General features: G+C 49.7%; 1 protein-coding gene across 1 annotated transcript in view; it reads right to left on the bottom strand.

Moving 5' to 3' along the window:
* The window catches only part of HDGF (heparin binding growth factor), a 273,077-nt gene that overhangs the window by 184,216 nt on the left and 65,069 nt on the right, over positions 1 to 23,792 (bottom strand). Inside the window, exon 2 of the mRNA XM_069604603.1 lies at positions 3,463 to 3,539. Coding sequence (XP_069460704.1) covers positions 3,463 to 3,539 — 77 coding nt within the window. The remainder of the gene's footprint in view (positions 1 to 3,462; positions 3,540 to 23,792) is intronic.

The raw sequence follows: 23,792 nt of genomic DNA, 5'->3' as shown, positions 1-23,792 counted from the left end.
AATGTGCTCTGTTGTACGTTTTCATATGGATACAAATGCTGTATGGTCAATTTGACTGGTGTGTAAGGCAATAGGGTTTAACATCAACGTGCAAGTAACCCTTGACTCAGAGGCATGTAGCTGTGAAATCTTTGTTTGGGAAGTTTGGTTTGGGCCGTGACTGCTTTGGTGACAGTCCTAATGGTGGGTATTTTGCCAATTGTCTCAGTGCAACCTTGTTGGTGCAGTGTCTTGACAAAACATTCGGTGGGCTACTTTTTTGGTGCCGCCCATAGTTTATTTGCAAAAATATATATTTCTTTATTCATGTAGGAACAGGTAAAAAAAAAGTACTAAGCACATCTTTCACAGGCATTTTAAATGGTGCATTTACTGTGACATCACTAGACAAATTATACAATTTTCACCTTTTCAGACAAAACCATAGTTCTCAACATAAGAGCCCAACAAAACCTTGATCCAACATATATGTATATGATATTGTATTTAGTTATTTATATAGCTCTTGCCCCACTTGTGTGGCCTCAATGCGCTTTTTCCTCGGTTGGAACGCCCCTGATGACCGTAGTCGATGTGGTGGGAAATTCTAGGGAGTTTAGCTTGTGAGATGCATGTGTGCAAGTTGCCGTTCTAGGACTTGGGTGGCTGGCAAGGCTCAACTAAGCAGCCCCAAGAGAGGTCAGACACATGGGTGCTGTTGAGGATTTGAGATTTGCTAAGAGTCTATTTGAGGCCAACTATACCGGGTTCCTTTCGGGTGGTAATCGCTGTATACTAGTGGCAGAGGTGTTGAGGTACGTCAGGAGTTTGTCTGGACTGCTATGTGTGAAGCTAGACCGGATGTGCATAGCTGTATTCCATCATGCATGGATGCATGGCTGTGCCTGCGGTCTGTGTCCACACTAGTGTTGTGAGATACGTACCATAAGCTGCAAGATTGTTCAGCTGGGGAGATATTTGTTGAGGTCCGGAATTGAGCGTCCTATACCAATGGGCCTAGGTTTCACAATGTAGCAGGTATCAGCATGTATTAAACAAAGATGGAGGGAACACCTACGTTTGAGAATCCTTGCTAACAGCATAAACAGAGCCCCTGGCTAATTCAGGGACTTCTACAAAAACTCATTCATTGTTTTAGTGTGACCTGCCCTTTGTTTGTAGTGTCGTGGTTACTTCTTAAAAAGAGCAACACCGTGTCTCAGCCGTCTCTGAACTTGTAACTCTTATTAATTGCAGCCTTCATCAAAACCTAGTCTGTTTAAATTCCAGCCAAATGTGTTTGTGTCTACAAATAAGAACACATTTAGCGTATATGACATGATTAAAAAACAGATGCCTTATTGCATCTGGGGTTATTAAATTTGTCAAATGATTTACTGCTTTGCTGCCTACCCATCGGGTAGAAGCCAAGCCACTGCGAAGGCCTTAATATCCTACTACATCGTTGTGTCCAGTGTGCCAGTATCTGTAAATGAATATAGAGCATACCATAAGTATACCGCTACTGTGTTAGGTAAATAGTATCCAATAATTAGGAGACTTTGTACCTGTATCCTACACCTGGAGCTGTGTAGGAAAAGGTTCAGTGTTAGTGGATGTAATTTCTGTATCATACACTTTTGTGGTGTATATATTCCTGCCACCAGTGGTGTTTAGAATACAGTCCAAGCGCCCTACATCAGGAAAAGTGTCTCCCCCCGTGCAGGCATTATGCATGGTGCCCATTGTCATTTATGATTTAGAACAATTAAGAAACAATCCCAACCATTTTCTGGATTTGTGATATGCCCTCATTTTTAGTATGTACATACAAATGTGTCCCTTTTTGTAGAGGAACATTTATTGTGAATTTAAACAGACTACGTCCTGATAAATGCTGCAATTGAGAAGAGTTACAAGTTAAATTCCAGAGACAGCCGAAACAGAGCCCACTAAGACAAGAGAACAAAAAAAGGTAAGTTTGAGCCACCCACAGCACAACCAAAACACTTGTGTGCAGTTCTGTTCATCGCAGCAAAAAAGGAGACACCAACTCCCAAGCCCGCCCACACAGAAACAAAACAGCCATACAGCAAGCTCCAGAGGCTATTTTGTCAACAGGATCGACGGAGATTGCAGCCGGGAAAGAAAAGAAGCGTAGTAGTGTGGGAAGAGTGAAGTAGCGTGTAGTAGTACTAGTCGGAGGAGTGGCAGTGTGTGAGCAGAAGTGTGAAGAGAGAAGAAGAGTGAAGAATAAAAGCAGGAGTATAGTGTAGAGGTAGTAGGACCAACTGAAGAGTAACCAAGAGAAGAAAGTGGAGGAGTGAAACATGAGGGAGAAGAAGTTGGTGAGGAGGAGACAGTAACGCTGGATGCGCAAGTTGAACCAGAGTCTTACAGAGTAGCTGTAAGGCACAATTGCCAACTTTCCCATTAGAACACCAACATCTAGTTAGATTAGGGAGCTTTGGAAGTCTGAGGGAGTTGGAGAGCCTGCCTTCAGGGGGACCACCAACAGGCTAATGCAGCTGTTGGACAATAAGGGCCAACTATACACAGAACCAACCAGGAGCCAAGGACAGCTGGGTTAGAGAGAAGGTTTAAGACAACAGGACGGCCATAGGCCCCCACAAATACTTTAATAAAAAACCCTGTTAACAGTCCTGAAGACTGCTTTCTGTACCATCAGTGACAATATATACTAAAGATTGATATACACCCTTCAAACCTGGTTGCAGCCCACTCCCCGTATTCGCAGTGGAAAATGTCACTGTGGTAGGTTTGAGGCTGGTAGAGTGGTGGCATGATAGGGGTTCAGGACATACTGAAAGACAAGAACCTAGTTGAAGCAACCTTTGTCTTAATTGTGTTAGAGCAGGCCAGAGAAAATAAGAACGTTACCATACTGAGTGAAGTAAACTTCCAACTGCATGCATAGTCTAAATTCATGTGGACTGTCAACGTGGATTAATCAGAGCACCAAGGCAGAGAGGGCCTTAACCTGCTGTTGCAGAGGATTAGGAGTGCTTTTGGCAAGTATGCATGTGAACAATGTGCTTCCTAAAAACATCGCAAGAAAGCAACAGGAAAAATATGTTATTGACAAATGGCCTAGTGTATGCAGTGATGTTACTGAATGGGTAATACCTAAGAAGGGTACAACGAAAACCTTAACTGAAAAAAAGACCAAACGTTTTTATAAATATATGGGGTGGGGGTAAGTGGGTGAAATGGGTAGAGGAATTAGGGAGGGGTTCTGAGCATTAGCAAGCAGGGGCTGGGGGGTGGGAATTTCCCCCCACGAAATAAAATGGTGAATTTTTAGGTAAAAACGTTCAGTTGAAACATTTTGCTATTACTGTTTTCGGTAACATCAGATTGAACCAAGAACCAAGACCTAGAAGACCATACACCGGTATGGACATTCAAAATATAAAATACTGACCATTATTATAAAGCACACACCAGAGTTTCTCTACTTACGTTTCATGGGTGCCATAGAAGAATACTTGATATCTATTTGAAGTTGACTTTACTGCAGGTTCAGGAACCTCATCAATCTGAAAAAAAGATAAACATGTTACTATCAATTCCATTAGGAAAAAAAAAAAAAAAAATTACAAATAAGTAAAGTAGCAAATTTATGTGCAAGGTCAAAAAGTGAAATTCTAATTTTTGAATCCCAGATTGGGAAAATCTTAATATACAGATGTTCTTTTGTGCAAAATCAGCAGGTTCAACTTCGCTTCAAAGCACAAATTTAACATTGGGGTTTGGATTCTTCAATGTAACATTAACAGATCGAAGCGTGTTAAGATACCAATATGAATTTGTACTTGCTTTGCATTGTGAAACTTCAGTTCTTTACATGGCAATATGGTCCATAAATGCAGGAGCTGAAAAGACCAACTATTTGGATAAGATCATAGCCTGTATGAAGGAAATTATGATTGCACTACCATCATTTCCAGCCATAACCTGATTTTCTTATGTAGTTGTCCGATGAGCCCACAGTCCAAAGCACCCATTTCTACGACAGGAAAATGAGAATATGAAAACAAGGCTTTAAGATGGACTACTGGCTAGAGATCATTGACACTTGGCAGTATGGAATGGTGTGCCGTGTATACGTGAAGAATTGAGGGGGGACACAAGAGAAGAACAAGTTATTTCTTACCTTGTAACGTTCTTTCGACGGGATGTTCCTCAGACGTATTCCTCATCTTAGATATCTCCTTTCAGCTCTGCTGGCCTCGGAAATGTTTTTCTCTAGAGGGCGCTGTGCGTCGACGCCCTCCGAGTCGATGTCCCTCGACAGCCGCCGTACTGACGTCATCCTGCCTATAAATGCTGCGCGCAGCGTCCGTTGCCCAGTTCCGTTTTGTAGCCCACAATAATTCTTTCTGGACTAGACTAATCACCCTGAAGGAGCGTAAGCTGCAACAACAAGGGAAGTAGAACTGCGGGGATGGATGGGAGGGTCGATGAGGAATACGTCGGAGGAACATCCCGTCGAAAGAACGTTACGAGGTAAGAAGTAACTTGTTCTTCGAAGGGATTGTGTCCTCCGACGTATTCCTCATCTTAGATGGGCTCCCACAGCAGTATTCTATTATTGGAGGAGGGAGTACTGACTACTCGCTGTCTTCTATTGATGAATAGAATGCAGTACAGCCCTTCCAAACCTAGTCTCTTGACTGGAGGAGGAATCCAAGTTGTAAAATCGTGTAAAGGTATGGACAGACGACCATGTAGCGGCCGCACAGATGTCTTTAACCGGCACACCTCTTTTGAGGGCCGATGAAGCTGCAATACCTCTGGTCGAATGAGCCCTAAAGTTTTGAGGGAGCTCTTTCCCTGCCAGTTTATAACATTCCAGAATGGCTAGAATGATCAATCTGGAAATGGTCTGCTTAGTTATTGGTAACCCCAGCTTGTGACCTGTGTAACCTACAAACAGCTGGTCTGCCTGTATTATCCTAACTAGTCTACTGATGTAAAAACTTAAAGCCCTTCTAGGGTGTAGCCTGTGTAACCTCTCTTCCTCTTTCCCCGGATGAGGAGGAGGATAGAAAGATGGTAGGGTAATCTTCTGAGTGATATGGAATTCAGAAACCACCTTTGGGAGGAAATAAGGCTTCACTTGCAGGACAACTTTGTCTTTGTGAAAGATTGTTTGAGGGGGTTTACAAGAAAGAGCTTGTAATTCGCTCACCCTTCTAGCAGATGTAAGTGCTATTAATAAAACAGTTTTAAGGGTAAGGAATCTTAACGAACAAGAATGGAGTGGTTCGAAAGGTGTGCCCATCAGGAAAGTTAGGACTAAGTTTAAATCCCATAGGGGAACTTGGAATGGTCTTGGGGGATAAACATTGGTTAACCCCTTTAGAAACTGTATTACCAAGGGTCACTTGAAATAGGATGGTTCTTCCGCAGTGCGCTTAAAGATGGATAGCGCTGCGAGATAGCCCTTAATGGTGCCAACTTGAAGGCCTGAATTCGCCAAATATAGTAGGAAGGACAAAACCATTGGTGTACCACATGAAAAAGGGTCGATATTCTGTTCTCTACACCAGCTGCAAAATCTGTTCCAACGGGAGCGGTATAAAGACTTTGTTGCTGGCCTCCTTGCCGAAAGCAACACCTCCATATCATCAGGGAGGTCCCAATCCTTGTACCTCAGCCTTTCAGAAGCCAAGCGTGAAGGTTGAGGGTTTTGATGTCTGGATGGAGAAACTGACCTCCCTTCTGTGAGAGTAGGTTCTCTCTGAGTGGAAGTCGAATTGGAGGGCAGATGGACAAGTCTAGAAGGTCTGGGTACCACGTTCTCCTGGCCCAATCCGGGACAATCCGGGACAATTAGGATCATGGTTCTCCGGAATCTTCTCAACCTCCTGATCATTTGAGGAATGACGGACCGGTGGGAACGCGTACAGAAGCGGAAACTCCCAGTCCACTATGAACGCGTCTCCCAGAGCTCCTCTCGGGGGAAATTCCCTTGAGCAGAACAGATTGCATTTCCTGTTGAGGCTGGTGGCGAACAGATCCACCTGAGTGGTTCCCCAAAGGGCGAAGATCTCTTGAAGGACTTCCTGAGCTAGTTCCCACTCGTGGGAGACTGCTCTGCCTGCTCAGAGCGTCCGCTGTCAAGTTCTTCTCTCTGGCTAGGTGATCTGCCGATAGAGAGATTCTTTCTTGGATTGCCCAAAACCAGAGCTGCAGCGCCTCTCTGCACAGGGGTAGTGATCCTACGCCTCTTTTGTTGAGGTAATGCATGGCCACCGTGTTGTCCGTCATTATCAGGACGTTTTTCCCTTGTACAGCTGGCAGGAATGCCTTCAGCGCAGGTCTGATGGCTCTCAGCTCTAACAGGTTGATATGTAGTCTGGACTCCGATGGAGACCAACGACCGCTGATGGTCAAGTCGTTGGCGTGGGCTCCCCGACCCGTGAGTGAGGCATCCGTGACTACTGTTATCTCCGGCCAGGGTTGCCAAAACTGCTCTCCTTTCAGAATGTTCCCAGAATGACAGGCTCACCACTGAAGGTCTCGAGCCACCCTGTCGGGAACTTGAAGAAGATGGAACAAGTTACTGACCTGTAACTGTTGTTCTCCAGCATGGGTCTGGCATGGATTCACATGCTCATGAATATTCCCCGTCGTCAGGCTGGGAATCCTCGGTAAAGAAAAAACCAGTATCAGTTTCGTTTCTGATCTGTCTTTCGTAGTAGTAACCAATCACTGGTCTCTGCGTCATACTGACCACAGCCAATGACTGCCCTCTACCTAAGCACCGCCTCTGGCAGCCATCTTCAGATTTGGAAGCACGTGAAGTGGCAGTATGACCAAGTGAAGAGCCGCAGAGGGGTAGGCGGGAGGGTTCGCATGTGAATCCATGCCAGACCAATGCTGGAGAACAACAGTTACAGGTAAGTAACTTGTTCCTTCTCCAGCATGGGGTCTGGCATGGATTCACATGCTCATGAATAAAGAATACATAGCAGTACACACATGCACAACCACGGGAGGTGGCAAAGGCTCAACATTAAGCATTACATCAAACTCAACATTAAGCATCTTAGCTCCTCACCAGGCTCATCTCAGGCGAACAGGTTGCGCAGCACTGCTTGGCCGACCCTGGACTCCTCCCTGGAATCCCGATCGACGCAGTAGAATTTCGTGAAGGTGTGCGTCGACCTCCACGTAGCAGCCCTGCATATGTCCAGCAGGGGCACACCAGAAAGGAACGCCGTGGTAGCTGCAATCGCTCTGGTGGAATGGGCTCTCGGACGGCCAGGCAGCGGTCGGTTCGCCAACCGATGACAGTACATGATACAGCCGGAGAGCCATCTGGAAATGGAAGCCTTCGAGAGAGCCTTCCCCCGATTGACAGGTCCAAAGTTCACAAAGAGTTGTGACGTCTTCCGAAAACACTTCGTGCGGTCCACGTAGAACTTGCGAGTGCAAAGTCCTCTCAGCCGGCGACGAAGGCGACGGGAAGAACACAGGCAACACCAAGGGTTCGTTGAGATGGAAGTCCGACGGTACCTTGGGCATGAAGGAGGGGTGCGTCCTGAGCACTACCCTCGTGTCGTGAAAAGTCAAGTACGGGGCCTTGCAGGAAAGGGCCTGGATCTCTCCCACCCGTCGTGCGGAGGTGATGGCCACAAGAAACGCTGTTTTCCACGACAGAAACTTCAACGGGGCCGAGTGCAGAGGCTCGAACGGAGGTCCCATGAGCTTGGTCAGCACCACGTTGAGCTCCCACGCCGGGGCCAGCGCCTTCACCGGCGGGAACGATCTGAACAGTCCCTTCATGAATTCTTTCACCAGACGATGAGACCACAGGGACGACCGGCCCGTGGTTCTGGTGTATCGGGAGATTGCAGCAAGATGAATCTTGATGGACGCGTGTGCCAGTCCAGCTTTGGCCAGCGTCAGCAGGTACGGCAGTACTTGGGGAGCCGTAATCCGTAGAGGGTTAATCTTCTGTGCGTGGCACCAGACAGAAAACCTCTTCCATTTGTGTCCGTAGCATTTAAGAGTCGAGGACGCCCTGGCCTTTGCAAGAACCTCTCTGCAGTCGGCCGGTATGTCGTATCCTCCAAACTCTAGCGCTGCAGGAGCCAGGCCTGCAAGTTCAGCGATTTCGGGTCGTGGTGGAGGATGGCGCCTCCTTCCCTGGAGAGTAGATCCGCGTCCACCGGCAGCTTGATTGGCGGGGACGCTGACAAGTCCAGAAGGTCCGGGAACCATATCTGCCTCGGCCACGCAGGTGCGACGAGGATCATCCTGCAACGTGACCTCTTGAGCTGGTTGACGAGCCGGATTAGCAGTGGCAAAGGAGGGAACGCGTAGAGGAACAGGCCCTCCCAGGGGAACGAGAAGGCATCGCCCATGCTCCTCGCCTGGGGAAACCTGCTGGCGAACCTCCGGCACTTGGAGTTCGTCGCTGTCGCGAACAGGTCGATCTGGGGTGTGCCCCACCGTCGGAAGAGGCGATCCACTAGATCCTGCCGTAGTTCCCACTCGTGGCACGAGCGCAGCTCCCTGCTGAGTGAGTCGGCGATGGTGTTTTTTATCCCTGCCAGATGAAACGGCACCAGAAACATCCCTTGGGCGACTGCCCAATGCCACAGGTCCTGCGCCTCTTTGGACAGTGCTGGGGACCTGGTTCCGCCCTGTTTCCTGATGTAAAACATGGTGGTGGTGTTGTCGGTGAAGATCCTCACCACCTTGCCCTTGAGGGACGGAAGGAAGGACCTGAGGGCCCAAAACACTGCACGGAGCTCCAGGATGTTGATATGTAAGGATTTCTCCGTCGGGAGCCAAAGGCCTCTTGCGTGCAGATTTTCGGTGTGCGCTCCCCACCCTTCCAGGGAGGCATCCGTGGTCACTGTCTCCTGGTGGCCTGGGGTCTGGAAGTCCATGCCCGCCGTCAGATGCGCGTGGGTGCCCCACCACCGGATCGCTCGTCGGAAACTCTCGTCGAGTGTGATCCTTTCCTCGAAGCTGCCCGTCGTTTGGATCCAGCGCGCGTCCAGGAACTCCTGCAACTGTCGCATCCGGAGCCTGCACCTGGGAATGAGGTAGATGCAGGAAGACATCATTCCGAGGAGGGACTTGATGGACCACACCTTGGCCGCGTCGGCCACCAACATCCGCTGCACCTTGCCCAGGATGGTCCTGGTCCTCTCCTCCGACGGGGAGGCCAGAAGGGACACTGTGTTGAGCCTCGCTCCCAGAAACAGAGCGTCCTGCGCGGGTACCAGGTGGGATTTGGCGTAGTTCACGGAGAATCCGAGGTCCATGAGAAGTTGGACGGTCCTTGCCGTGTGAACCACGGCGAGCTCCCTTGTTTTGGCTCCGATGAGCCAGTCGTCCCGGTAGGGGTAGACGTGGATCCCTTCTCGGCGCAGCTGCGCCGCCACCGGTGCGAGGCACTTGGTGAACACCCTGGGTGCCGACCGTAGTCCGAAGGGGAGGGCTTTGAACTGGTAATGACGCCCTTGGACCACAAACCTGAGGAATTTTCGGTGCCCCTTCAGGATGGGAATATGGAAGTAGGCATCCTCCAAATCCAACGACGACAGGAAGTCTCCTTCCTCCAGCTGACCCAGGACGTGCTGGAGGGTGACCATCCAGAACTTTTGCGCCTTGATGAACTTGTTCAGACGTCGCAGGTCCAGGATGGGGCGCCATCCCCCCGTCTTCTTCACGAGGAAGTATCTCGAGTAAACTCCGGAGCCCCGAAGCCTCTTTGGGACGAGTTCGATGGCGCCCTTCCTGAGCATCGCCTTTACCTCGAGGAGAAGTTGAGGGACGTGAAGTTCTTTCCTGGCCACGGGGGGGGGGACGCGCGGACACTTTCTTTGAAACTCGAGCGCGTGGCCCCGGGCCAAGGCGTCCAGCACCCAACGGTCGGTGGAGATGGACTCCCACACGCTGACGAAGCTCGCCAGCCGGCCTCCCACCGGGGTGCTTCGGTGGGGGCCCGACCCCACGGCCGGTTCAATCCTGCTTCGATGAGGCTTTGCCGCCTTGTCCTTGGCGACGACGGCGGGGTCCGCCAGACTTGCCTCGTCCTCTTTAGGTCTCCTGAGACGACGAGCGGCGCCCTTGCCTCCGCTGCTCCGAAAGGGCGTCCGTCGTTGTTGCAGAACTCCAAGGGCCCGGGCCGTCTCGGTGTCCGCTTTGATGGCCTGAAGGGAATCGTCCACTGTTTTCCCAAACAGGTTGTTCCCATCGAAGGGCATGTCCAGGACTCTCGTCTGAAAGTCTTGACGGAAGTCCGTGGCCTTGAGCCATCCACGCCGCCTAAGGCAAACGCCGTTGCCCAACTGGCGGAACCCAGTGTCGGCGATGTCCGTCGCAACGGTAATGGCGTGGTCCGAAGCCACCTCACCTTCCTGCAGGATCTCCAGGGCCTCTGCCCTCTTGTCGTCCGGCAAGAAGTCCAGGAGGGGAGCCAGTTTGTACCAGAGCTCCCTGTCGTATCGGGCCACGATAGCCAAGGCGTTGGCAGCTTTAATCATCGTCGCTGCAGACGAGATGACTCTGCGTCCCACAGCGTCCAATTTCTTTCCCTCGCCGTCCGGTGGGGAAGTCGAAGTGGAGGCCGCACCCCCCCCCCCCGCTTTTTTCCTGGCCGCCGCGGAGACGACGGAGTCCGGGGTAGGCTGCGCCCGGAGGCACAGGGGGGCAGTGTCCGGGACCCGGTACTTTTTCTCGTACCGGTCTCTTCAAGCTGGCGTCGTGGAAGGGTTCTTGAGGAGGGTGAGGCCCTCATCCCAAATGTCGTCCAATAGAGGCACCGCGAGGACCGTCTTCCTCTTGGCCTCGCGCCGCTGATAAAGGAAACCTTCCTTCTCCTCAGGGCAGAGTTGGAAAAGCTCGGATGCCCTGGCGATCATGGAGTGGAACGATCCAATCTCGTCGGGCGGAGAAGCCCTGGTGGGAGGCGACGACGGTACATCCTCGTCGTATACCTCGTCGTCCGTGCCCGTCGCTGCCGTGTCAGTCCCCGTATCATCCCCTCGGGTGGACGGGGAGGAGGGCTGGAAGGGGCGCGACGGCTGAAAAGGAGGAGGAGGGTGGATCCTTCTTTTCTTGGTAGGGGGAACCCCAGAAGGTCCCGGTTCCGGGTCTCCCGACGGGAGAGGTTCCGTCGGCAACGGTAGTCTCGTCCTTATCTCTTGAGCATAAGGACTGTATAGCCAACAAAATGGCCGCCGAGGTGTCTCGCGGCGCTGGCAGAGGGGAATCCGACGGGCGATCAGGGGCCCCGTCGGTACCCTCGACGATGTCGTCACCTGCGTCGGGATCCATCCCGACAGGCCGCTCTTCTTCCACGCCGAGGCCGTGGCTTAAGACTTCGACCAGCTCCTCCTCAGAGGTTGAGGCCGAATCTACGACGACGCCCTGCCCCCCCTTTTTCTTCCCCACGGGGGATTTCACGGGGGTCCTATCAATGGGCACAAAAGAGGACTCCCTCCGAGGTGGCAGGGAGACTCTGAGCCCCGAGATCGCCACCACTGGCGTAGCCTCCACAGGCTGAGCCAGGGCCGCCGCGACAGTATCGATAGAGGGCTTGGCCGGATGGATTAAGGCCTTCACCACCTTAGGTGCGCTCACCGCCTTATCCTTGAGGGGGGGGGGGACACTGCCTCGCTCCCCCTCCGATGGGGCCTTCGAGCTCGACCGGGGCCTCTCCAGGAGCTTCGCCGGGTGCTCGCCCTTCCTCTTACCCGACCCAGAGCGTTGGCTCGTGGCGGAAGGTCCCGGGGAGGGTGCGCCCTGCCTGGCGCCCGTAGAGCCCGACCGTTCGGCGCTCCCTGTGCCAGCGGACTCGCGGTGCTTGGCCTTGTGTTGGACCCCTGTCGCCGGGGCGTCCTCAAAGGTCTTAGAAGCCCGCTCGGATTTCTTCTTCTTCTCGCCTGACGGGCCCTTCCCTTCCAGCCAGTTGGCGAGACGTTGATGGCGGTCCTTCATGGTCCCCTCCGACGTGTTGCCGCAAAACGCACAGTCCTTCTCCACGTGCGTCTTGTCCTCATGCAGGCAGTAGAGCCAAAAGGAGTGTTCGTCCTCCTTCAAGACGTTCTGGAGCTGGCATCCAGGGCAGATCCTGAACAGCTTTCCGGGCGTCGAGCTTCCCTTCTCCTGGGCCATGTCCGGGCCTGAGAAACTTCTGGAGTCCTCCAAAAGCGTAGCTCGACGAAATCTTCACCCTTGAGGGGCGCAGACGAATCCGACACGGGTCCCCGTTGATCGGATGGAGAGTCGGTGGAGCTTGAGGCTCTTTTGACCGAAAAAACGAAGTTTTTGAGAAAAAAACGTGAAAAAATAGCACTAACGCTCGAGAGCAATAGCACGAGGATCCCAACACATGAACGTGCGGTAAAAATCTGAAGATGGCTGCCAGAGGCGGTGCTTAGGTAGAGGGCAGTCATTGGCTGTGGTCAGTATGACGCAGAGACCAGTGATTGGTTACTACTACGAAAGACAGATCAGAAACTAAACTGATCCAGTTTTTTTCTTTACCGAGGATTCCCAGCCTGACGGGGAATATTCATGAGCATGTGAATCCATGCCAGACCCCATGCTGGAGAAGTGTCATTCTCCCTGAGAATTGTGACCACCGAGTCCTCAGTGCCCACTGGAGGGATCTCATTCTCAGGCGAGCCTCTGGCACTAGGAAAATGCAGGATGCCATGAGGCCTAGCAACCTCAAAAAGTCAAAGGCTGGGAGACGTTGGGCATCTTGGAACTTGGTAACCATCTGTAGAATATCTTGAGCCCTCACCTCTGGTGGCGAGGCTTTTCCCAGGGAAGTGTCCAGGATCGCTCCTATGAACTGGAGTCTCTGCGATGGTATCATTTGTGACTTCTTTAAATTGGGGGAGAAGCCCAGTTTGTGAAGGGAGTGGCACACGCGATTTAGCTGGATCTGAGCTTGTTCCGAAGAAACAGCCCTGGTCAACCAATCGTCCAGGTAGGGGTAGACGTGAATCCCTTCCCTCCTTAGACTTGCCGCCACTACCGACATTAACTTGGTGAAGACCCTCGGGCGGAGGTCAGTCCAAATGGCAGCACTCGAAATTGATAGAGTTGCCAATTGCGAACCTCAGGTATTTCCTGTGTTTGAGATGGATAGGCACATGGAAATAAGCGTCCTGAAGGTCCAGAGATACCAACCAGTCCTCGAACTGAAGGGCCTGGAGGATCTGAGAAAGAGTGACCATCTTGAATTTGTCTTTCCTGAGGAATTTGTTCAATTCTCGCAAGTCCAAGATGGGTCTCAGTCCTCCGTCTTTCTTTGGAATGAGAAAGTAAGGGGAGTACCAGCCCTTGTTCCTCTCCGCTACAGGTACCGGTTCTATGGCACCTTTCTCTAGCAGGTCCAAAATTGCAGGTCCAAAATTTCCTGCAAGAGGAGCGGATCTGCAGCTTTCTGAGAGCTGATCCCCGGTGGATGACCGAGGTATGCGTAAGAAAGGCAGGCAGTAACCTTGGGCAACTGTTTCCAATGCCCAAGCATCTGACGCGATAGCCTGCCATACCGTCAGATGTTGAGTCAACCTGCCTCCTACAGGTGTCCTGTGAGGGAAGTCCTCAGAGTGGTTTTGGGGCGGCTGATGCAGATGCCGATGGTAAAGAGGCACCTGCTGTTGCTGCGGCTTTTGAATATCTACCCAGTCCACCTCGGGTAGTTCTTCTTTGTCCCCTTGGAGCCGGTCGTCCTCTACCTCTTCCGAATGCGGAGTAGAAGCGAAAGGACTTGCCCCTCGCAGAGGTTCCTGTGGGACGAAAAGGTGTCTGACGGATTGCAGCGGCTAGGGATTTTGCTGCTGCTTTTGAAGTTTGCAGTTTCTCTAAACTGTCATCCGCCTTTTTCCCGAACAAAGAAGAGCCATCGAATGGCATGTTCAAGAGCCTGGCTTGCACATCTGGGGCAAAACCAGATTTTCTCAACCAAGCGAATCTCCTGGTTGTTGTACGTGCGCCATTGCTCTGCTGATACTGTCAGCCGAATCAATGCCCGTCTGGAGGGATTCGCACATAGCGTCTTTACCGTCCTGTATGATATTCAGGAACGCCTCCCTTTATTCTCCCTCCGGGATGCAGTCAGCCGCTGTAGAAGCACACTCCCAAAGTGTATGGCTGAATCTAGCAAGGGTGCAAGTAGCATTAACAGATTTTAACGCCATGCTACATGCCGAAAAAACTTTGCCATATCATCATATTTTTTATCGTCCCCGTCCTGAGGGACGGTAGGATAAGCCGTCTTGACATCGGTAGAAGATGCTGCCTGTACCACCAGACTTTCTGGGGATGGGTGTTTTGACAAAAACTCCGGGTCTGTAGAGGATACCCTGTATTTTGTAGACAGTTTTTTATTTACTGCCGGGACGACATCTGGGGTTTCCCAGTTAGTCATAATCTTCCTCTGAAGAGCTTTATGAAAAGGCACCACAGGATCCTCCTGTGGGCCTTTGTCAAGAATATCCATGAAGTCATCTTGTTGGAAAGATTGTGAAGGTGCAGACCACCCCATAAATTATGTGATCCTGGCCATTAAGGCTCTATAGGGGGTTTCAGCATGCTCCCCCGGGTCTGGCCTAGCAAACTCCACCTCAGGAAAAGTGTCTAACCCACTTGCCTCATGTAAGGAATCACAAAGATCCTTTAACCTGCGTACTTCAGAGGAATATTCCTCTAATTGGGGTTACAGGTCCCTGCAACTCAAATGTGTCTTCCTGTTCAGACAATTCACCCTCTTCCATAATTGAGGACATAGTTCTCAATTGTTCTGAACTCAAAGGGTGTAAACCCCATTTCCAAGGCAGAGGGTGCCGAACTTATCATAATCGGCCTCGAAAACGTCGATGTCGTCGACGCCGACGGCTTCGAGCGTGGCGTCGAAAACAAAGGCGAAGGCCTCGATGACCGACAGAATTGGGATTATGCTCGACAATCTCGAAGCCATCGTCCGAGGACCTGGGGATAGTCACTGGATGTGTCGTAACCGTGACTTTTCTTGGCGTCGACGCCGGTGTCGAAGCTGGCGTCGAGTCGACAGACCCGTGTGTCGAAGGTCCCTTCGACAACGGCGTCGAAGACACAGACCTCGGCGTCGACGGAACCTTCGAGGAAGGTTTGGAGGTCAGTCCTACTCGAGGGTTCGAGACGCGCTCGAGAGGTTTCCTTCGCCGGGTACTGCGACTCACGGCGTTTTTGGCCTTTGGGTCTTTCGACCAGAGCATCGCTCTCGACAGTCTTCGAGGGGGTCAAGGCCGCTTTCTCGAAGACGCTCATCATATTTTTGCGGAATTCCTCCCATTCAGCCCGGGAACTATGTTTCGTGGGGCAAGGGATTCTCTTTGGTGAAACAGAGGAAGAGGAAGACGGAGAAGGGGATCTTCGACGTCTCCTCTTCGAGTGCTTCGATCTCGAGGTGTGATGGGACCCACTCCGAGACCTGGAGCGCGAATGGTGACGAGGAGACGAATGTCTCGACTTCGTCGACGAAGCAGCAGCTTTAAAAGTCTTACCTTTCTCCAGCTTCCCCCTACGCTCCTTCAGGGCCTTAGCTGTCATGGACATACAGTCCTCGCACTCCGAACAATGGTGTTCAGCTCCCAAACACCACAGAAACTCTGAGGGTCAGTCAGCGACATCTTTTTCCCACAATCTCAGCATTTTTTTAAGCCGGATCGAGGAGGTGTCGGTTCAGACCAAGAAGCCATCGAGTACGGATCGAATCACTCGAGGTGAATAGGTTTAACCTGACAAAACTGAGCAACGGTATTCCGAGGCAGAGTAAGCGCGGAAAAACTGAACTGAGTAACGGACGCTGCGTGCGGCCTTTATAGGCAGGATGACGTTGACACAGCGGCTGTCGAGGGACATCGACTCGGAGGACGTCGACGCGCAGCGCCCTCTAGATAAAAATTTTTCCGAGGCCAGCAGAGCTGGAAGGAGATATCCAAGATGAGGAATACGTCGGAGGACAATATCCCTTCGAATTAACCTTTCTAAACCAACTCATGCCCTCTACAAACATTCTAACTGTAGGGCTAAATTAAACGGTGCACTGTATTAAGTTCAGCTAAATAACAATTTCTAGGAAACGTAACATACTTTCCTTTTGCGCGGTACCAAAGAGGAGCTCAAGTTAGAACACAAAGTTACTCATCGTGGGCTGGTGACGGGGGGGGGGCAATTCTAGGATCTAAAGACTGCATTCAGCGTGTGGTGTCTTTAATAACAACTTAACCTGGAACTCTGGAACTAAATCGATTGGTGCTGTGGACTGCACATTCGAGATCACTGGGCTATTAGACATCGCACACACTAGTGTAGTAAATTATCCCAGTGTGAGGAATTGCCATCCGGTAAGAGTGAAAACATTAGCCCTTTTTAAAGTTTTAATGAGTAAAACATGGTAATCCCATTTTAGAATGGTTGGTCTGCTAATCAGCCCACCACTTTCCGAAAGCTCCATGCCAAAAGCATAGCAACACCTGTGCCCTGCTGCATCAGTCTCCTGACCAGCAGATCCTAGGCTGTGAGGTCACAGGTGCACCGTTTGACAGCTGCAGTGATGGCAAAGTCACAGCAGTGCTGAATATGCATTGAAATCTGCATCTCTTCAAAAACCATAAATCGTATAAACTACTGCCTGTTGGCAGTTTAATCTTGCTATATAAGCCATGTTTTGGTATGGTGACTGAATTGGGGGATCATACCAGTGTCAACCCTGTGGTCTTCGAGCAGCCATAAGAGCCAATGTGGAATGTTATGTTATTTTGCACATATAGCGCCTTATATACCCATTGGTATGGTCTGAAGGCGCTGGTAGGTTGAAAGCCCTTGGGAACCGAAGTTCATATCAGTAGAGAGTCAAAAAGGTGCGTGTGAGCACCGGGTATGTGTACAGCTCGTGTGGTATCGTTGTAATAGCTGCTTTCTAGCGGTGGGTGTGGTGGTTGAGAGGTCAGGAGTATGTGTTCGTTCTGGCAGGATTTATCCAGATCAGATGTGGCCGCGTTAGGCCTGAGGAGAACGCCTCGCTGGGGGGTGCGTAACCAGCAGTGATTACTTAGAGTGATGTGGGGTGAGCGGCAAATGTTGATATGAGAACAGTTATACCGAATGGTGTCATAGCATCTCTGTGTTCTATTTGAGTGGTGATGTAAGGAGAGAGTAAGCGTGTTGGTGAGATATGATGGGTTGCATGCCCTTTCAGAGACTTCTAAATTCACAGAGAGGTTATTGGGTACACTTCTATATTCAACTTTCCACGGGAGGCTATTGGGTGTACTTCTTAATTCACAGAGGCTACAGGGCACACTTCTGAATTCAGCGGGGCTGTTGGGCACATTTCTAGAATCACAGAGAGGCTATTAGACACACATCTAAATTCAACTTTCTAAATGTACTTCTAAATTAAACTTTCCACAGAGAGGCTATTGGGCACACTTTTAAATGCAATTCTATATTCAACTTATCACAGAGTGGGTACACTTCTAAATTCAACTTTTCACAGAGTGGCTATTTGGTACACTTCTAAATGCTGCTTCTAAATGCACTTTCAATTCAACTTTCTAAATGTACTTCTAAATGCAACTTTCCACAGAGAGGCTATTGGGCACACTTCTAAATGCAACTTCTAAATGCAATTCTAAATTCAACTTTCACAGTGGGGGTACACTTCTAAATTTAACTTTCACAGAGAGGCTGTTGGGTATACTTCTAAATTCACTATTCACAGTTCTAAGTGTGGACATGCTAACTTTCACAATTCCATCTAGGAGTGTACATGCTAACTTTCACAATTCCATCTAAGAGTGGACATGCTAACCTTCACAGTTCTAACTAAGTGTGGGCATGCTAATATTCACAATTCCATCTAAGAGTGGACATGCTAATATTCACAATTCCATCTAAGTGCGGACATGCAAACATTATGGCAGTCTATGTTATTTGGATGTAAGCTAGAGTGGCATGGGCTTTCAGGAGTGGAGTGATTGCTCTACTCCCCACCCACACCACATTCACGGTTTTTGGTGGTGTCTGTTAGTTGCTGGCTTCATTGGCTTCCCCTGCGGACACCTGCAGACACATATTGGAGCCGCCTCTGTTGGAGCCGCCCTTGGCCTTGGGGCCCTTAGCCGCTGGGGGCTGCCCTGGGAGGACCAGTGATAAAGGTCGGGGGCCTATCAGAGGGGGGGTGGGCGGGAGGGATGGGATCAGGAAGAGGTTTTAGAGGGGAAGTGGGGACTGACTCGCTTGCTCCTAGGATGGGAAATAGGTGCAGGAAGCGGGTCGGAACACCAACGCTGCCTTGCCGCAACAACCAATCAGGGGTGGGGGGCTGGATGGGAGGCGGGAGGAAGGGGAGAGGCCAGGAAATGGTGCCTGGGCCACGAGAGGCACACGGGGAAAGTGTTTTCTTTCAAAAAATGGGAGCGCGCGCTGCTGCTCCACTCACCTTCCTTCTTGATAAGGAAATGAAGTGGGCTGCTCCACCAACAGCACAAAGTTATTTTACGCTTTCCTCTCTAAATCCTACTAACCCACCCCAACCCCTTCGTCGTCAGATCCACACAGGTGCCTGGAGACCATCTTGCTCTTCTGTGAGCTCTCTTCCTGACCCCTCCATTTCCCATGGAACAAGGCAGTTAGAGTACAAGATCTGGAGGCAGGAGTCAATTTGACCCCTTAAAGGAGACTATTTAATCCCTGTGACCTTTCACCTATAAGAGGACGTCTTGCACTCCTTTGATTAACTGACATACAGAAATACGGAAATATTCATCTGGAACCCATTGGGAAAGCAGTCCTTTACAAAGCCCTCTGCCTGATGTGAAGTTAAGCGTTTCAAGGCAGAGGAAAGCTCTGCTCCCTACCCATCCAGAGGGCACATTGGGAGTGACTTTGCAAAGGACCAAGCCCTGCCACTATTCTGGCAAACCTCCCCAGTCAGGGAGAGCAGCGATTGAACAGGGTGCATCTTGTCCTGGCTGCCCCTCCAGAAGAACTCCCAGGAGAAAGGCAATTCTCGTACCACAGTTTTTTTTAAAAAGGATAGGTCTTGGATGGCAGAAGGTGCACATGTGACCGAACCGGATTGTAGTGCCAAAAATGGAGAGGCGGAGTTATGCATCAATAATAGCAAATCTTAGATGGTTCCACAGCGAAGAAACAGGCTTTAAGCTGTTGTGATCAAACCCAGTTCGGTTGCAGCAAATCTGTTCCAAAGCGTCAGTCCCAGAGCAGGTCGAAAGTGGCATTCAAGTGATGCAAATCAGAGTGCTCACCAGGATCCACTAGAGTCTAACCGGTGCAAGGTGTGTAGTAACTGCTGGATAGGGTAGATGCATGAATGCCCAGCTGTTAAAGTCAATGCTGGATCAAAGCTGTGATCTCGATTTTCAGTTGGGCGGTACAACAAAAACAGTGGTTCACGATAAAGCCATTTGACAACTGCAGGTTCGAGTCAATGAATGGCACTGCACACAGGTTCAAGTGGAGACCGCCAATCGGCAGTTGATTCAAGCGAGCATGTGACAGGCTCCGCAAGGAAATGGTGTGGCTTCAAGCTAGTTCGAAGTTGCAGGCATAGTGGTTCGTAGGTTTGTACCAAAAGCAGCATCGGCAGGTCCCTCTGGTTTGATGGTGGCAAACGCGGTTTAATGTGGCAGAACAGGGAGCCATGGCGATCTGGTTCTTCATATGCTGCAAAACCCACACCAGGGGCTCTAAGACAAGAGGAGTCCCTTCAGGGTCTGCTTCCCAGGCCGAGGGATGTTGGTGCAGAGTAGCAGGTCCTGGTCCACAGCACGAGTCATTCCCAATAGGTCTTGGGAGAGGATAGGGTCAGAGCTTGCCTTGGACTGCTCCCTCAGTGGGAGAGGACTTTGGAAAGATCCACTCTCCCAAATGAGGTCCACATGAAGTGCTCCTCAGGTTTCAGAGTGAAGGAGTGGGAGACCCCTTCTCTAAAAGGGAAGTTTATAGGCAATTGAGTAAAGAAAGCCTGCTTTAGGTATACAATCCCGGTCCTTGGGACATGTGGGCAGTGCATTCTAACATACCAAAAGTGTTAAAGTGCAGGGGACAGGAAGGAACAACAAAACAAGATGGTGGAATCTTCCTCCAGCTGATGTGATCTCCCCCGTCTACACAAACTCCACCCCTTCCCTTGTCAATAGCATCAAAGGCCCTTCACATATGCAGCACCCTTTCCACACCTTCCCTTGTCAATAGCATCAAAGGCCCTTCACATATGCAGCACCCTTGTGTGAGGCTAGTCCTATTGAGATGGGTGTGCTTTTTGATTAGTTTCCCAGGCAGTGCCTACTGGGAGGCTGGATCACTGAGGAGTAGTTACCCAATCTCACAAAGGATTAAAGGAAAGGCAGGGCCAGCTGTCTGGCCAGAACACACTTCCACAGCTTAGCTGGGCTCACGGTGCTGACATGGGTAAGATTGAATAGGTGTGGCTGTAAAAACGTGTGAGCAATGCTAGCCACCATACCAAACTCTGCTATGGCTTATAAAGTTTACGGGTGCCACCAGAATAGCGATTAGTTATGGGGTTTTGGAAACCGGGGGTGCATATCTTAAAATGCTGCATCTGTGCTGCAGTGGCTTGGCCGTCATTGCCACAAGGGAGTAGGTGCTGCAGATCAGGATACTAATCAAACAGGGCACAGGTGTATACTAAGCTGTTGGCATGGAGTTTATGGAAGGGGGGGGGGCTGGTCAGCAGACTATCCTCAGTGAATTGGCTACATCATTCTATATTTAATAAAAATCAAAAAAGCCAGGGCGTCCATGCTTTTGCCAGATGGCAATCCTTCAAAGTACCAGCTCAAGTTCTGGTAGCGAGCCTGTACAGCAGAGTCATTTTAAACAATGCTGTCTTACAGTCTGTTATGAAGGCTCCCAGTTTGATGGTGTTTATTTTTCCAACATTTGTCTGTATTTATCAATATTTGTTAATTTTATCTTTACCCACATTTAACTCTGCAATGCAAAAAATTAAAATATGCAACTAATGCTTTCCTGCATTAATGAAAATTAAAAATTGAGTGCTTTGATGCCTGTAAAGCGATGCTCAGAGCTGCGTTCTTTTTCACCCAAAGAAAACAGCTGCTCCTTATGCAATGTGACAAAACATCTCACTGCAAAGGGAAATTCATTACTTTTTTAGCGTCTCAATTGTGTTACTTGGCAAAATCAATGGACAGCAAGACGTTATTGGAAGAGTTTATTAAGGCACATAGATTTGTTCAAACAAAAATATAAAAAACAGAACTGGGAGCGCTGGTTCTGATCAACACTTTAAAAACAATGTGGAAGCAGGAATGGATTCTTCACAGACACAAATAAAGCACGTACACTGAGATGTAGAAGGTATTTTGAGAGTAGCAGGCGTCTAGGGAGTTGAAAGTTGCCCAAGGATGGGCCACTACCCCTTATGGGTTGAATCTGTAGAAACGTTCACCTGTGGCTCCAAGATAGCAAAAAGGGACTTGCATGGAGATTGGAGCTATGCATCCGCCAATAATATTGACTGGTTCTGGGATTGAAAGAAGCAGCATTTGATACTAACTCTGCTTCCAATTCTTCAAAATGAAATGGGTTTATGTGCACCTGTAAGAAGACCAACAAATACGCACCAAGCCAACAGACCTAGAAATCTCCGGCATAGGAGATGTGGAGCCACACATACGAGAACAGGAGTAGTAACAGAGTAAACTGCGCGAAATGGAGCATCCAGTACAAGCCTAAGGTTTAGTAGGTGTTGTGGAAGGCAGAGGGCTAGAGGGGGTGATTTCTTGACCTGCATAAGTGCTGCATGGAGAGTCACCAAAGCTCAATTTGAATTACATGGCCTAAAGAGCCAGTCCTCCATAGGGTTATGAGCAGCTCTGAAAAATGGTCCCGTTAACTAAAAATGTTACATTTCAAATTTTGCATAGTTTCCAGTTAAGACCCTCCGGCTACATGACATTTGGAAACCCCACCCCTTAAACCGGATTTCAGCCCCTTCACACACACACACACACACACACACACACACACACACGAGACCATTTCCCAATATCGGCAAAACAGGATCAGACAAAGCTCATTTTAAGCATCTCAACGTAAGGAGCAAATCTTTAAAGTTCCCTACGGGACATTGAAAACCAAGTTTCAAGGCCCTACGACGCATGGTTTGATAAATTTGCAAAGCACACTAAGCGATAAGCAACTCGGGACAGCGACATACAGGATCATTGATTTTCAACAATTGAGGATGTCAGTCTACAGAACCTGCGAGGAGTATGTACGTTTTGCTAGTAACACAAATGTAGGGGCCAATAGGTGCTTGCAATACTTGTGACAGTAGTACTGTGTACAGAAGCCTACTAGGTCTATGATCAATGTAATAGTGACGAAACACTAACATTCACACATTTTTCAGCTTTAGACAAGCACTCCAATTACTCGATAAGACCATTTCAAAAAGCACTGTAATTGACATACTACTTACGAAATTGTCCTATATCTAGTCAATAACTTTGAATGCTTACAAATGTTTGCAAGTTCAGACTTGAACAATATTGCATGAATCAGACACATTAAAGACTTCTCTTCATCTCTATGAAGTCTATTATGCCTCACTCACACCCACTATATCTGATCCTTACCCCATAAATGGATGCCCAGGGCACACTCCAGTGCCAACATCCCTCTCCTGTAAGGGTATCTAATAAGGATGCTGACAAAAAGGTGGAATTTTGGTTCGTAAAAACATCAAGAAAATAAACCTTCAATTTCCACATCGTCTAAGAGGGGTTTCCCTGCCTCAAACTAATACTAAAGAATGTCTGGGTCAGTCGAAATCCAACTCCACCATCCTCTGTCACAACTTCTATCCCTTACACTACATCTAAAGACTAAGTCAACAGAAAAGTTCCTTCTCCAGGAGAAGGACGCCCTTCTCCTGGTATTTGGGCGATATTCCTAAAAATGTTCTTTTGCAAAAAAAGGAGGCCAGGGGGAATGACTCTTCCCCTGGCGTCTCTGGCTCCAAAAGGGCTTTGTTTCTTCAACTTTCAGAGCCATGAGAAGTCCCTTCCCCTGGAATTGGCAAAGTCTCAAGTCCTTCTAGGGGCCGCAGTGGAATTTCCCCTGCCACTGCGACAAGAAAGCTTTCCTTCAATACTTTTAAGGTCGGGTCCCTGACCCTTCTCTGATGGTCAGTGGGCTTGTTGCTGCCACTGCGACAGGAGGTTCTCCTCAAATGCTTGATGTGCTTGTGTTGGGGTTAACAGACCCTTCTCTGGTGGTCAGTGGGCTCATCATTGCCACTCTTCTAAACCCCTGTCCCCTCGGAGTCTCTCGTACCTCCCGTTACCTTCTTGGTGCACCACCGGGGATCACTGGGATTGAGGCACGTATCTTTGGGCTTCTTTTCTCTGCAGCACTGTGGCAGCTCTGCTCTCTACTTGTCTGCTCGGCTCTTTCCAATTCATGCTCGGGTCAGTTTCAGCTGAACCCACTGAACTCAGTCAGCACTTCGCAGGCATCCTCCGCTCTTCAGCATCCCAGGTCAGCCTACAGGATTTGAAACTCATGCTCTGGATGGTTTCCACGCCTGCCGCCTCTCCCGGCTGGGCTTGACAAAGTCTTAGTCCTTCTCTTATACATGGACAACCCGCCAGGGTGGGACTGCCAACAAAGTCCTTTGTTTTTGATGGATCAACTTTCATCCTTGGGCCACATCGTATCAGTACTAGCACAGTTAGTAATCT

Source organism: Ambystoma mexicanum, chromosome 1p, assembly GCF_040938575.1.
Source record: "Ambystoma mexicanum isolate Mex_15411 chromosome 1p, UKY_AmexF1_1, whole genome shotgun sequence".
Classification (NCBI taxonomy): Eukaryota; Metazoa; Chordata; class Amphibia; order Caudata; family Ambystomatidae; genus Ambystoma; species Ambystoma mexicanum.
Note: the sequence above shows the minus strand (reverse complement) of the source record. Positions and strands in the feature narration are given on the sequence as shown.